Source organism: Leopardus geoffroyi, chromosome A2 (genome assembly GCF_018350155.1).
Source record: "Leopardus geoffroyi isolate Oge1 chromosome A2, O.geoffroyi_Oge1_pat1.0, whole genome shotgun sequence".
NCBI lineage: Eukaryota > Metazoa > Chordata > Mammalia > Carnivora > Felidae > Leopardus > Leopardus geoffroyi.
The window spans coordinates 65108801-65123754 of record NC_059331.1 but is presented as its reverse complement, the minus strand read 5'-3'; the positions used below and the strand labels follow the sequence as shown (position 1 = coordinate 65123754).

General features: G+C 53.7%; 1 protein-coding gene across 2 annotated transcripts in view; it reads right to left on the bottom strand.

Moving 5' to 3' along the window:
• VWC2 (von Willebrand factor C domain containing 2) overlaps window positions 1-4223 on the bottom strand; it is a 125464-nt gene extending 121241 nt beyond the window's left edge. For both annotated transcript variants that reach the window (XR_006716146.1, XM_045494258.1), the window contains exons 1-2: window positions 3860-4223; window positions 1116-1932 (exon numbers count right to left, since the gene is read on the bottom strand). Coding sequence is in view for 1 of the 2 variants with exons in the window: in XM_045494258.1 (XP_045350214.1) it covers window positions 1116-1829 (714 nt within the window). In the remaining variant the exon portion in view is untranslated. The remainder of the gene's footprint in view (window positions 1-1115; window positions 1933-3859) is intronic.
• Between the last annotated feature and the right edge of the window lie 10731 nt (window positions 4224-14954).

Genomic DNA, 14954 nt, shown 5'->3' with positions numbered 1-14954 from the left:
GCCCCCTGTCACCCAGGAAACCCTCTCTCTGCCCAGTCAACAGGCCACGTGTCCAGACAGGCCTCCCTTGGGGGATCTGGATGAAGATCTGTGCAGTTCTGCCCAGGCCACGGAGCGGGGGAGAGGCAGGGCTGTTAGAGTTCCCCAAGGGACCAGCACGTGCAAGGGGCCAGCATCTCCATCCAAACCTGTGCCCCAGAGGGACTGGGCTTCTGTTTCACATAGCAACATGTAAGGGGAAAAGCAGACAATGTGCATTAGCACAGCTCGGCCTGACTCATGAGTCTGCTTCTTAACGGCAACCTTGTCTTCACCCTGTTATTTAAATATTCTGTGCCTCAGTTTCCTCTTCCCCATCAACCGGAGATCACAGGTAAGCATCTGTTTCACAGTATGTTATGAGGTTTAACCAAGTTAACACACGGGAAAAGCGCGGCCTGCAGCCTGACGCACAGTAGGCGCTCAGAGGATGGCCAGCGCTGTAAACACTATTACTAGTATGCCCCTAAAATAATAATAATAACGATGATAATAATAATAATAATAACCCTAAACCACACTTTCTGGTTTTTGCCATCCACTGTGTTTTGGCATCCAATGAGCAAGCATTTTCTTTTCCTTTTGAGGACATTTGCGTGATACTCCACCCCATGATCTGGGGAGATTGCTTATTTATAGGAATGGTCTCCCTTAATTAGCTATTAGCAGAAGACTATACCCCAAATGGCACGCCGAATTACCCCGTGTTTGGAAACAGGTTGAGCATTTCAGCAGCCACGCTTTTTAAATTAGAAGCAGCGGATTACCAGGGACAGCACAGCCAGTAAGTGCTGGGGGGGGGGGGGGGCGGCCGTCCCCTCAATGCCGTGGGCCTCACCCTCTCCAAACCGTTTCACAGCGAAGACCCAAGGAATTAATGTGGATCGGCCACTTTGCCTTAAAGATTACCTCCGCTCTGAAAAGACAGATCGTGTTGAGGGGACGCGAGCACAGCGCTGTCCGCCTCTGGGAACCAGAACGCGCCTCTTCTTCAAAGTGGGGGCGCCTAGCGCGCGGGGAGGTTTCACCCCGCGGCGGGAGGTGCAAAGTGGCCCCGGCGGGCGCTCGCCTCTTACCACGAACTCCTCCAGAGTCTGGTAGGTCTTGCCCCGGAACTCGCAGTAGTTCTTCCTCTCCTTGCACTGCGGACAGCACTGGCTCGTGTCGACGTGGATGCAGCGCGGGTGCAGCCGCGGGCACTCGGGCTGCGCGCACAGCGGCCCCTCCTCGGTGCACAGGCACGGGCAGGCCGAGGGGCCCGGCGCGAACTTCTCCCCGATGGCGTACACGAAGCCGCTCTCGTCCACGCAGCCCTTTCCGCGGTAGTCCGGGTACGCGTACTCCTCCGGCGGTTCCGGCGTGGGCGCCAGGTCCGGGCCGGCCGCGTCCTGGGCGGCAGCGGCAGCAGCGGCGGCGGCGGCCGGGGGCTCCCCCTGCGGGGTGTCCCCGCGGGCCCGGCCCTGCAGGTCCCCGGCCTTGGCGCCCCCGCCCTGGGCGGCCCAGGCCTGCTTCTGCTTGCTCCACGCCTCCCGGCCGGAGAGCCCACGGCCGCCCTTGCTCTTCCAGTCCCGGCCGCCGCCGCCCTCGTCCCTCGCGGGGCGCCCGAGCTCGCTCACCCGCCCCGGGCCGTCCCGAGACGCGTGCTCGCGCTTCTCCTGGCCCGGCTGCTCCGGCGCCTGGGCCAGCTTCTCCAGCGGGATGCTCGGACTGCACAGAGCCACCATCAGGCAGCAGGTGACCAGGAGGGAACTGGACAGCGCGCCAACTGCCATCGCAGTGGAGCTGGGCATCCCCTACCACGTCCCGGCGGGCGGGCGGGCGGGGAGCGCGGCCGAGGGGCGAGTCGCATTCACAGCCCGGGGGCGCGCCGCCGCCAGCCGGGAGCCGCCGTCCCTGCGGAGAGAACAGCAGCACAGCTGAGCCCCGCGGCCCGCGCGCGCCCGGCCCCCACCCGGCCCCGCGCCGCCCGGCCCCGGCAGCGCTCTAGAGGAACGAGCCGCGCGGCGCGGGCGGGGGCAGCATGCCCAGCGTCGGGGCCCCGCCGGCCCCCCAGACCTCACAGATGGGGCACGCGGACGTGGCGGCGGGGTCCCCGAGAGACGCCGGCCGGCGGCGTTTCTCCCGCGGCCGCGGCTAGCGGTGGGGACGGCCCTGGGTGGGTGGCGGAGCCGCGGCTGCCGGAATGCAGCGAGCCGGTCCCGCGCCCCCCTGCGAAACTCGGATGGAGCCACATAATCCGGGAGCCCGGGGTGTGCCCCCTGGGGTGCCAGCCACGCGGTCTCAAAGGTTACTCAATGGAGAATTCCGCAGTGGAGTTGGGCACGGGAGACCGTGCGGGAGGATATGGGGGGACCCCCCTGGCTCTCCTTAGGGCCCTTGGGGAACGGGGAGGGAGGGGGTTAACAGAGCTCCCAGGACCCAGTGATTCATTTCCCAACAACTTTTTAAATGCCTGCTAGACAGGGAGCAGAAGCCACATCCCCGCCCTCCTCCCCTGGCCCAGAAGCTCGGGAGGATGTCCCTGACCGCCCCAGGCGGCGGGCTCGGGGGTCCCGGAGGCTTCGGCTCCCCCACGGGTCCCCCCGCGCCCTGCCAGCCGCTCAGCGACTCGGAGCGTTGGCGAGAGATCCCCGAGCGGGCCGCAGCGCTGGGTTCGTGATCGCTTTCACCCGCGGAGGGTGGGGGGGGAGGGGGGGAGGTCGTAGCGGTGGAGCCCGAAGTGCCCAGGCAGCACCAAGCAGTGCACTGGGGGAGCTGGGGGTGCAGGGCGGGAGCGAGTCCCTTTCACTCTCCCCATCTCCCAAAGCCTCTCTGGATCCCAAAGTTTCTGCCGCCCAAAGGGGCCACGAGAACCCTAGACGCGCCGCAGGGTGCGGACAACCCAGCCTCTCCCCACCTCGCCGTCCATCCTCCACCCCTCCACCCGGCGCGCTCCAGGGGGTCTTTACCCCGCCCCCTCCCACCTCCCAAACCCCCCTCCGGGAGACCTGGAACGACCGTGCCCTGTGCTCACTCCAAGCCCCGGCTCGATGGACCGCAGCCCAGGGCGAGCCACCAGATTACAAACTTGGGGTCGGGGGTTCGGGAGGATGGGGTCCTCCCGAGCAGCCAGAGGGTGGAGCGGTGCCCCGGGCGCGTCCCGGCGCGCTGGGCGCCGACACCCCACATGCACCCTCGGGCCCCGGGGGCGGGCGCGCAGCCTACATACATGAGCGCAGGGCGCGGGCCGGACGCCGGGCTCGCGGCGGGCTCCGGGGCGGCAGCGGCGGGCGCGGTCCCGGGGCGCCGGCGCCCATCCTCCTGCCGGCGGGGGAGCCGCGCGGGGCGCAGCGCGGTGAGGGCAGCCCCACCTGCGCGCTCCGCCCGGCGCGTGCACCCGGCTAGGGCGGCTCCGCGGGCTTGCCCGGCGCGCTGCCCAACTCGCGTCCGCGCCCGCGCCGCCCTCTGCCGCTCCGCCCCGGGTCTCGTCCCCGCGGCTCCGCCGCCGAGCGCGCCCTGGGGCCGCCGGGCTCGGCCTCGCCTTCTCCAGCCGCGGGGCGCGGGGAGGTCGCCGCGCCAGGTGACCGGAGGGCGGGCCGCCGCGGCGCGTCGGAGGGAGCCAGGAGAAGCCCGGAGCGCGGCGGGCGGGCGGCCGGGCGAGTGGCACCGGGCCGGCCAGGGAGCCCGCGCGCCCGCCTCCCGCCGCCTCCCGCCCCGCGCGCTCCCCGCTCCCTCCGCGGCGGCCCCCGCTTTCTCGCCAGGCGTCGCTGCGGCGGCCTGGCGCCGCGGGGAGTCGGGGACCTCCCGCCCCCTCGCTCCCGCGCCCGGCAGCGCGACCCACCTGTCAGTCCCCCGCGCGGCCGCCTGCCCACCCCGGCTGCCATTCTCCTGCCTCGTCACTCACTCTCCACTGCGCCTTTCATCCGCGCCTTTTTCTTTCCTTGATTCTTTTCTTCAATTTCTTCTTTCCTAATTACCGCCCCCCCCCCCGGCCTTCCTGCCTGTGGACAGCTTGGTTTGGCCCCTGTTGAAAACCCCCAAACTGTTCGATTTGGAATTCGAAGGCCGCGTTAGCTTAGCCGACTGTCGCGAGTTATTTTCCTCTTTACATGCGGAGACACAGAGGTGTATAGACGGGTGAGAGTAAGAAACGCATAAAAATCCGGACAGCGTCCCTTCTGAATCTCTGCCAACCTCTCCCCCGCCCCCCAGTGTCCCTTTCCCTGCTCGCTCTCTGTCCGCCACAAGTAGAAACGTCTCGGGTTAATTTTGTAAGGATGCTCAACTGCTAAGCAGAGAGCCCCGTGCGGTGCAGACTTGGATTTGCTCTTTGATCCTGGGCACCGGATAGTAATGTTACTTTTCTTGGATAAAGGGGAAAAAAGGTACCTGTTCAAATTAACTCCAAAAATGGAATTTTTGTAAGGCTGTGCATTCCCCGGGCCACGTCACCAGAGAATCCCTGAGAACGCTCCGGTGCAGAACACCCCTCTTCCCCGCCAAGGTCAGGCTCTGAGGGGTGGGAGAGGGGAGGAGGACACTGAGACAAATTCCTGTTCTCCCACACCAGATGAACATGGAGTGCCACAAAGGACGGGGGCCACAGGAAGCCTGGGGGCACGCTGCTTCCCCTTAACCACACAAACAAAAACAAAACTAAACTAAACTAACAACCAAAAAAAAAAAAAAAAAAAAAAAAAAGAACAGAAAAGAAAACCCGACAACCCAAACCAAAAAAACACAAAAAACAAAAGAAAAAATAAATAAACATTAAAAACCACTTCCAAAATGATTTGAGCCTTTCTGCCTTAGAGTCCCTAACGTCCCTTCTTCCTGTCACCTCACCTGGAGAGGCAGGTCACATTGTCCCAGGCTAATTCTTCTGCAGTCTTTAACTATCACATTTGTTTTGCCAACTGCTGTCATGTGGTTGCATTGGGGGTGGTCCCAGGTACAGGTGACTAATAATAAAATCCTACAAGTATGTGCCCAAGATTCTACTTCTAGCTGAAAAATTGGTTGGGGGTCCGATTGAGGGAATCATGATGTCTCTATATCGATCCCGCCTCAATCAGTGTTCTCCTGGAATCAGAAAGCCTTTGTCCCAGCCTCCTGGGCACAGTGGAGAGCCACAATTATGAGACAGGGAGGCTCGCAGGAAGTAGCCTGACAAAATTAGGAGCTAATTGTGCGACCCAGCATCCAAACCACTTTCTGTCAGATGCTCTCAGAGGTGGTGGGACAGAATGAAGGGGGGGGGGGAAGCAGTTTTAGAAGGATTTCTGCCCTTAGTGAAGAAAAACAATACCCGTGCAGCCTTGATTAGCTGAGAAATTCAAGGAAGTACTGGGACTTTGCAGGCTTCAGAAGAATTTATTGCATTGGCAATAAATTGTTCAGTTCCTTCCTTTCTTCCTCCCTTCCTCCCTCCCTCCCTCCCTTCCTCCCTCCCTCCCTCCCTTCCTTCCTTCCCTCCTTCCTTTCTCCTTTTCTATTCTTTCTTCCCTTCTGTATTTGTCTACTGTCTCCTCAGGCTACAGATTAAGAGGCAGCAGCAGACAGATCACTTGGTGTCTCAGGAGCTTGCTTTTCCCATCTTCAAAAGGAAGAAAAGAAAATCTGCAAATGGATAGGAAGCCTGGCGTGCTCTGGGACTGTGGCATATTTCTGTCCCCAGTATGTTCCTTCCGTCTTTCCTTCTGGGTGCTGGAGTTAAACCCATCGGCAGAAGCACAGCCTTGCTTACTTAGCAGTGAGTCTGAGAGTAAGTGCCCATCCATCCTGAGCAACAGACAGAGGAGATTGGTTCCAGGCCAAGGTCAAGGTTGACTCTTCAGTTGTCTCTTCTATTTTGATTTTTTAAAGTTTATTTATTTATTTTGAGAGAGGGAGAATCCCAGGCAGGTTCCTGCCAGCGCAGAGTCTGACACAGGGCTTGAACTCAGGAACCACAAGTTCATGACCTCAGCCGAAATCAAGAGTGGGACACCTAACCAACGGAGCCACCCAGGCGCCCCATCTCTTCTGTGCTAAATAAGAATAGGATACAGTTTTATATGTCTATAATGAAAATTACCTTCCTCTCCAGGCAAGACTCAGTTTGTGTCTCTGTGACAGACCTTGTGGCAGCTGACTTTCTCACAGCTCTTGGGTGGCTGTACCCTCTTCCTAAATGAGGGGCTCATTTGAGCCATATTTGGGTCATATTTCTGTGCTTAGTCTGGGACCTATGTGGCCTACGTGGAGGAAGGAAAGAAGGAAAGAAGGAAGGAAGGACAGGAGGAAGGGAGGGAGAGAGAGAGAGGAAGAAAGAAAGGAGGGAGGGAGAAAGAGAAGAGGAAAGAAAGAAAGAAAGAAAGAAAGAAAGAAAGAAAGAAGAAAGAGAGAAAGGAAAGAGAGAGAGAGGAGGGTAGGAGGGAGGAGGAAGGAAGGAAGGAAAGGAGGAGAGAGGGAGGTTGGAAGACAAGGAGGTTGAGAACAAGGGAGGAAAACGCCAGAAGAAACACACTCCTCCCTCATACAATGCTGGGCATGGTCACACTGCATCATTAACACCTATACAGTACCCCCAGTCCCGGGGAAACCATTATTGTTTTCCATTTTGCCAATGGGAAGCCACAGAGGTCCTGAGTTCACTAAGGTCCTGAGTTCACTAAGGTCGCAGCCAACTCGGCTCAAGCCAAGGTAAGGTGGGAACCTCAGTCTCTAATGGGTTCTCTTGTCCCGGCGCAGCACCACTGGTGGCCTCTAAGGAGGCCTCTGTGGGTCACTTAGTGCTAAGTACTTAGCACACCGCTTCTCCCCAGCCCCCTACTCAGCCACTCCTGAGATGTAATCACTGGGCCCTACAACCCCGAGGACATGGAAGGGACTAAACCAGACTGTGCGCCCTTGAGGCCAGTTCCTGGCCCTCCCGAGTGTCTCATGCTTTAGAATTATGCCGGGAACTCAGATGACATCTGCCAAGGAATCAGGGCACAGATTGGTGAGTGCCTAACTGAAAGGGGGTAACTTGATGAAGTGTCTCCAACCTGGAGCAAGAGTGGTAAGGATCAGGCTCGTCTTGGGGGGACAGACAGGACAAGAAACAGGTGCATGGGGATGGGGGGCACATCCGAGGTTCCAGTCGGATGTCAAGTCGAGGAGATTGTCCTCGAAAAGAGGGACAAAGCCACCCTCTGGAATGGGGGTGGCCAGGTGTCTGTGTCTTGAGAGTGGATAAGACTGCGTGAAATACGATACGGGAAGAGGTTTAGGATGACTTCACACAAGGCCAGGGCCTGTGGGGACTGGACGTCACCAGCACAGAGGGGGCAAGCGCCCTGTGCATTTTCTCTGCTGGGGACGCAGGCCCCGGAGCCGGCTCCAGATGTGGGCGGTGCACCCAGCCCTTGCCAGGGGAGGAGCTGCGGAGCGGGGTCCTGGGACGGATAGCCTTCCTCAAGCTCAAGTCTGGCCCAGGCCACAGGGCGGGCTGTGACTGCAACACTGTTTACCAAAAATGCGGAGCCCTCACTGTCTCCCACTGATTGCCGGGGGCCCCATACTCAAGCGTTCCCTTTCATTTCGCACAAATCCTGGGCACAGCTGCCTTTGACTTGAATTCTGGACTCTGGCCAGCAAAGAGGAGGAGCGATAAAACCATCACCTTTCAAGGGTTCGAAGGAGTAAAAGCTACTTCCCCAGGCCGTCGAGGGTGAGTGGGACCTTTTCGGTCCAGACAGAAGGGTGACCACTAGTAACTCAGCTTAATGAGTGGGGGAAGCCACCTTTGGTCCTCTGCTGGCTTTTTAAGGGTGTGCACAGAGCAAGCCTGGTGGTGAAGGGAGCCACTAATTAAAGCTCTGCTCTGGATTGGGCTACCGGTCAGCTCCTGCTTACCCTTTGATACATGCCTGGGGTTGAGAGTTACTGCTCCTGGGGCCAGCCCGCGACACAGACCGCTCGATCACGCTTCACTTTGGAGACTCACCCTGCTGCTGTCGTGCCAAAAGTCAGGAGCATCTGTTCAGAGAATCGAGTGAATGACTCACAGATTTTCTTCTAAAATCAGGAGCAAAACCTGAAAGGAGGCTTCTAGGGATCCAGTATTAATACACGCTAAAGTCGTGCACTGCATTAACATCGCACACCGTAGACACATTGACCACTGAGAAGGTTTCAGAAACAATTGTTATGAGACAGGGGCCCATCAGTGGGTATTGGTCTAAGGAGAAAGTTGATGGCAGGTGCTGGGTGCCTTATGTGGACTCTGGGCAGGATTTCCTTGGGGTTCTTCCCAAGAATCTGGAATCCAGTCTGGAGCACTTCTGATACAGGGTATGTTTTCTTTCTTTCTTTCTTTCTTTTTTTTTTCATGTTTATTTATTTTGAGAGAGAGAGAGAGAAAGAGCAGGGGAGGGGCAGAGAGAGGAGGAGACAGAATCCCAAGCTGACAGCACAGAGCCCGGCATGGGGCTCGATCTTACGAACTGTGAGATCATGACCTGAGCCAAAATCAAGAGTTGGAGGCTTAACTGACTGAGCCACCCAGGTGCCCCCAGGATATGTTTTCTCATGACTGCTTCTCTGGCCCATGCTCCTCCGCAGAGTCAAGCACCAGGCCCGGACATGGCATGTCCAGAGGCCTGGCACTACTTATACTCTGTTCCCAGGACCCCCAAAGCGGGCTGTGCAGACATGCCTGGCTGGGCTGATAGCCGTATGAGGGAAAGGGTGTTTCCATACGGACTGAGAACACAAATGGGCGGTACTTGTGTCTTTGGTGGAGAGTCAGGCAATGCATCTTCCTGGGATGACTTCTCTCCCAGGCCCCAAGCTGCTTGGTTTCTGGAACCTTCCATGGTATACTAAGGGGACTTTGAAATCCTCTGGAGCATCTCAGCATTCTCCCTGAGGTGACGGCAACCCTACAGGAGTTAGTGCTAAAGATGCTCGGTCAGGGACACTCCTTGGGCTCAGACATGAGCAAGTGATTGGTGACAATCCTGACCCCATTCGCATGAGCCTCCCGGTCCCCAGACGGCTTCTGCGCAGACACTGAACATGGGCCCGCCCAGGCGTCTGGGCCTTAGATGGACACAGCATGAGTGAATCATAAATCTCAGATCGAAGTGGAAGGGACAGGCTGTTCAGGAAATGGCCATCGGTTGGCACTTAAACCAGGAGAAACCGAGGACCAAGGGAAGTGTGGAAAGCACGTGATGGGCACCCGACACTGCCCTGGCGCACTCCCAGGCACACCTGAACAGGTTTCCTCCCCACACGGAAACTTCGGTGGAAGCCACCTGTACGGGATCCACCTGCCAGACTTGGGCAGACACCAGCAAACTGCCCAAGGAGCCTCCTCCAACAGTCTTTTCTTCCCTCCCAAATCTACCCCCCTCAGCATTCCTAAGATGATGCTACACATACCTGTTCAATCGTGTCTCTCCCCTCCCATGCTCCAGCGTCATTACCACGAGTCGCTTGTGTATTTCTAGCGCCGAGCTCCAGGGGCATCGGTGGCTCATGGCCGAGCCGTGGCGACTGTTTATCGAGTGAATTAACGAAAAAGTGCAAAGGACAGGACACCAAGTGCTCTTTGTGATCTTTGCCTCCATCCCCTACTACTGCCCCTCCCCCACGCCAGGCTGGATCCTGAGAACAGCCAGGCGCCTGCGTGCTCCCTTGGAGGCCTCCTGACTTTTCTGTGCCCTTCGCTGGGCTCTCCCAGGCACCCACTCATCTTCCTCTCACCCAGGAGCATGCAAGTTAGGTTTTATCTCCAGCTGTGAAAAGACGCCCCTTCCTTTTAGCGCCAAGCTCCAGGAGGCCTGGGATGTCCCCACAGCCCTGGGCTAAGAGGAATTTTTTTCTGTTGCTCTGCCTATGCCTTCTGCATCCTGGTCATACCTTAACTCTCTTACAATATTCAGGAAAGAAATCTGTTGAGGGTTGGATGGAGGGTTGAGGGATTCAACACCTGGTCCCTACTGTGGGTCAGTGGAGAGTGACTGAGGTGTCCCCCGGGACTGGGCATTAGGCACAGGGTCCCCGGCACACGCTTGAGGCATTGGTCTTCAGAATTGAGACATCAGCCTTCTTTATCTTATTCTTTACATCCAGTTGTTCAGTTTGGCCCCTGAGTCTGCTGGTGCTCCTTCGGTCTCCCTGGAAATGAACTCCCCAGCTAACGTGTGTTTCATCTAGAGATTGGATGAGCGCCGCTTGGAGGTTCTGTCGTCAAGCTTGGGATTTTTGGCACACCGTTGCTTGTTTGCTTCAGGTTGAAACCCATCCACTAATCGGTATTCTTGGATAAAGCTTTCTAACAATTGCAAAGCCACTGTAGGGGCCAAGGGCAGCCTGCCCCCAAAACGTGCCACTTGAACAGAAGTTACATAAGAGCCCGTCTATGGAAGGATCCTGAGACCCCCGTCTCGCCTGGGAAGCAAGAAATAAATCTCTCACGTGAAAGGCACTGCCCCCTGTACCAGGAGGTACAGGGACATCCTCATCACCACAGACAGGAAGTTTAGAGCCAAGAAGGCTATAAAACTAACCCTTGTTACTTTTTATGAATGGATTACCCCAGCCCAATTTCTGGTTAGAATTCCTCACTCACTGAAGCTCTCAAAGGTAAGTTGTCTGTGTTCAGTCAAGTCCTCGCAGACATATGGTCTCCTTGTCTAAAAGGTATCAAAAGCACCTGCCTCAGTCATTTCTTTAGGTCGTGACTTAGACACACGTGATAAAAATTCTGATTTCCTCTCCTGCTAATGTGTCTCATGTAAATTTCATTCTTAGTCCATCCGGATGACCTTGAAAGGTAGAGGAAGAATTTTTCCTTCCTTTCCTTCAATCTATATTTCCATGCAAATCGGAAATATGCTTTTCTTCCTCGGGTCCCAGAGGTATTGTCACTGTTCATCCATTTGAAGTTTACTTATTCGTGCTGATTATTGGAGATTGTAGGCAGGTACAGATACTTCCATGCTATAGATTTATAGGTATTTGCCACCCATCCAGTGTCTCCCTGCCCCGTCTTTTTTTTTTTTTTTTTTTACTGGCAACTAACACTAACCTGATTTTCCTGCAGAGAACCGAGCCCTACTCCCTTCTCAGCCACCCGCTTCTCAAGCAGAGCTGGGGAGCCCAGTCCCTGGTCCACAGTGGGAGGCCAGGAGTGCTCGTGCGGTCCCAGTGAGAACCATGACAGTCATGCTTGAACCATCTGAAAACAAAAGCTTTTCTCTTTCCCACCGGACTTGAGTCTTATAACCATCAAGGCCGTATCTGCCAGGTGCTTCACAAGCCATAGATTCGACCTGACACGGAGACAGCACCGAAGAAAATCAAAGCAAGAAAAGAAGACAAATGAAGTCCTGAAAATGTCACGCGAGGTCCTCACAACCTGGAGAAAGCTCCACCTCATGTCTCCAGTCACCAAGGCCAACGTCTCCCTCTTTTGCCCCCAGGGGGATTTGAGTTGGAGTTTTCTATCTCTGGCAAATTCAAAAGCCCTGATAAATCAAATGGTTCACGGACTGGATTCACTGATATCCCAATTCAGACAGCGGCCCCAAACATATCTGCAGACCCCCAAATCCCACCACAATGGTTAGACTGTACATGGCTTCAGTCCTGCCCTCAGCATCCTCAAAAGTGCCCCCTCACTTGGAAATTAAGCCCCCGCTTCCTTTAGCACAAGAATGCCTTTCATGCTGTTCCAGCAAATCGGTCTCTGTGTGCTCAGAGGCAGAATTGTTCCTGAATTGTGCAAAGAGTCCCCCTTGCCAGCTCCACTAGATTTTTTTTCTGGCAGCCCCAGCATCCAATCAAGATTTCTGGATCTCTTCCAATTATAACACCATTTAGAAATACTCAGCATTTCCCAGCCTTGAATAATGTATTGATCCCTTTAAAAGGAGAAAATATTCTCACAGACCCCCGATGTTTACTTACATTCTCTTTATTGTAATTCTACTTAAATATATGCAAACGTAAAACACTACAGACTTTTAGGCTTACAGCTTTTAAGCGAGTATAAAAATGAATTTACAGATCAGATATAAAAAAAACTACAAAACCAATGAAATGGAAATGAACCACCTTTGGTGAAGGGGACAGACAGACGAGAGGGCCCTCCTGAAGTCCCATAGCTGATCACAGTGTGGGAGGCTCGTGTCCCTGGTTAGTCCTGTTCTTCTGAGCTCAGCATCAGGACAAGACTCGGGCATGGCGGGGTCTGGATTCTCCAGCATTTTTCTCTATTCAGATTGCTTCAAAGCTTCATTAGCATGACTTCTTGCAAAGTCACTGGCCTCCACTCAACACAGCTAACACATTGACGTACAAAGGCTCGTTGTTGGTCTTTATTAAGTCTGTGAGTATCAGAGTTGTGCCAAGCATGGTATCAGCCTAATCATCAACATAAGTGAACCACGCGCGGGACATGAAATCACATTACACTCCTCCATAAGGTGGTCATCTGAGGGTCTCGAACGTACACTGTGGTTTCTAACCAACTTTATTGAAGAACTGTTTATACACAATGCGTGGCAGGGATTTTATTTACTCTGATGAATGTTGACAAGTGTATATACATGGGTGACCACCATACCAATCAAGATATATATTGTTACCGTGGCTCCTGGGTGGCTCTGTCTTTTAAGCATCCCACGTCAGCTTTGGCCCAGGTCATGATCTCATGGTTTATGAGTTCAAGCCCTGCTTTGGGGCTCTCTGCTCTCAGCGAGAGCAGCGTAGAGCCCACTTGGAATTTTCTGTCTCCCTCTCTCTCTCTGCCCCTCCGCAGCTTATGTTCTCTCTCTGTGGCATTCTCTCTCTCTCAAAAATAAACATAAAAAAAGATATACATCGTTACCGCTCAGGGGTCCCTTCTCTGACTGCTAACCCCTTCCTTAACATCGGCAGGCCCGGGAAAACTGCTTTCCTTCTGCTAGGTTAGGGCTTCCCATACATGGCATCCTGTGGTACCATAGAGCCTTCTGGATCTGGATCTTTCACTCTGATGTTTCTGAGATGTTAACGTGTGTTATGTGCACTGGGAAACCGTTCATTCTTCTTGGTGAGTAGTTTTCTGCTGTCTGCTGTCTGGCTTTACCATAGTTTGCTTTTCTTTTTCTTTTTTTAAATTTATATTCGTGTTAGTTAACATACAGTGTAGTCTTGGCTTCAGGAGTAGAACTCAGTGATTCATCTCTTACATATGGCACCCGGTGCTTATCCCGAAAAGTGCCCTCCTTAATGCCCATCACCCATTTAACCCACCCCCAAGCCCCCACTCCAACACCCTTCAGCTTGTTCTCTGTATTTAAGAGTCTCTCATGGTTTGCCTCCCTCTCTGTTTTTATCTTATTTTTCCTTCCTTTCCCCATTCATCTACTAAGGGATGTTTGTGTTGTTTCTGGCACTTAGGATAATAACCCATATGATCATTCTTGTACAAGTCTTCTTTGAATATTTGTTTCCATTTTTCTGAGAAGGAGAATTGATGAACCTGTTTTTATTTGATTACTGTTAATCGGGTTAAGTTCACTTATTCTGATGATTATTTGTTATATTCTTCGAGATTTTCTAAGCAAAAATTATATGGGTTTCAAATAAAGCCAGCTTTAATTATTCTTCAGTCCTTATTAGTTTTATCTTTTAATGACTCACTACATTCTTTGGAGACCACCAAAAAATGTGGAAGAAAAGACTCAGAGCTTTGTCTCCGATCATACATGGGAAGCATTCAAAATAACATGATTAAATGCAGTCCTGGCCATAGGTTTTATATCTGATGTCCTTTATTGGCTTGAAGAAATTCCTTTCTATTTTTTCTTTGCTGATTGTTTTTATGATGAACAAGTTTTGAATTTTGTCCATCTGTTCTGCATCTGTTAACCTGATCATAAGATTTTCTCTTAATGTGTGAATTACACGGATGGAGTTTTGGATGTTGAACAAATGTTGCATTCCTGGGATGAACCCCATTAGGTCATGATGCCGGATCCAATCTGCTAATATTTAATGAGGATTTTTATGTTTGCATGCACGAGAAATATTGGTCGGTAATTTTTTTTTTTTTCTTGTAAGATCTCTATCAGGTTTTGCTATTAGGCTGGCTTCACAGAAGAAACTGCGACGCAGTTTCTCATCCTCTCTGTTCTGAAAGAGCTTAACGTGATGTCTTCATTAAGTGTTTGATGTAACTCACCAGGGAAGCCATCCACGCCTGGAAGTTTTGGGAGGAGGTCGTCAGGAGGACGTGACTGCAGGCTGACCCGAGAGCCAGAACTGGGCAATCAGCAGCTCCTCACCTGCCCTGTTCTGGGAACGTGAGCCCCACTTGCCTTCCCTGCTCCCAGAATCTGCCCCAAGGACATAGCCTTAACAGTGATGTGGGTCCAGTGACTGAGCCCAGTTAATGCCTCCGTAGAAGCTTTCAGATGTGGGGGTGTGGCGGAAAGGTCCCCATCTCGCGGCACTCCATGCTAGCCTTCTGCGTAAGTTCCCTGGCTTATGACACCTGCTGCTTCCCCATCCCGGGCGGCCGCCCGTCTTCGTCTCTCTCTGCCCTCCGGGGATGGGGCCGGTTTCAGATGTCACCCAGGAAGCTCCCGAGGCTGTGAACCAACACTTGTGAGTAGGTTTTTAATTATAAATTACCTTTTAAAAACAAATATATAACAATTCAGATCTTCTAGTTTGCGCCACTCTGGTTAAGATATTTTCAAGGAATTTGGTCATTCTATTTAAGCTGGCAAATTATTTTGGCATGGTGTTGCTCACGATGTGCCTTTGTCATCCTTCTAATACCTGGAAAATCCAATCCGTAGTTGTCACAACAATTTCATCCTTCTCACATGTGTTTTCTTTCTGTTCTCTTGAAATTTTATCAATCTTTTGAAAACATGAAAGTTGGGCTCCATTGATAGGCTCTATAA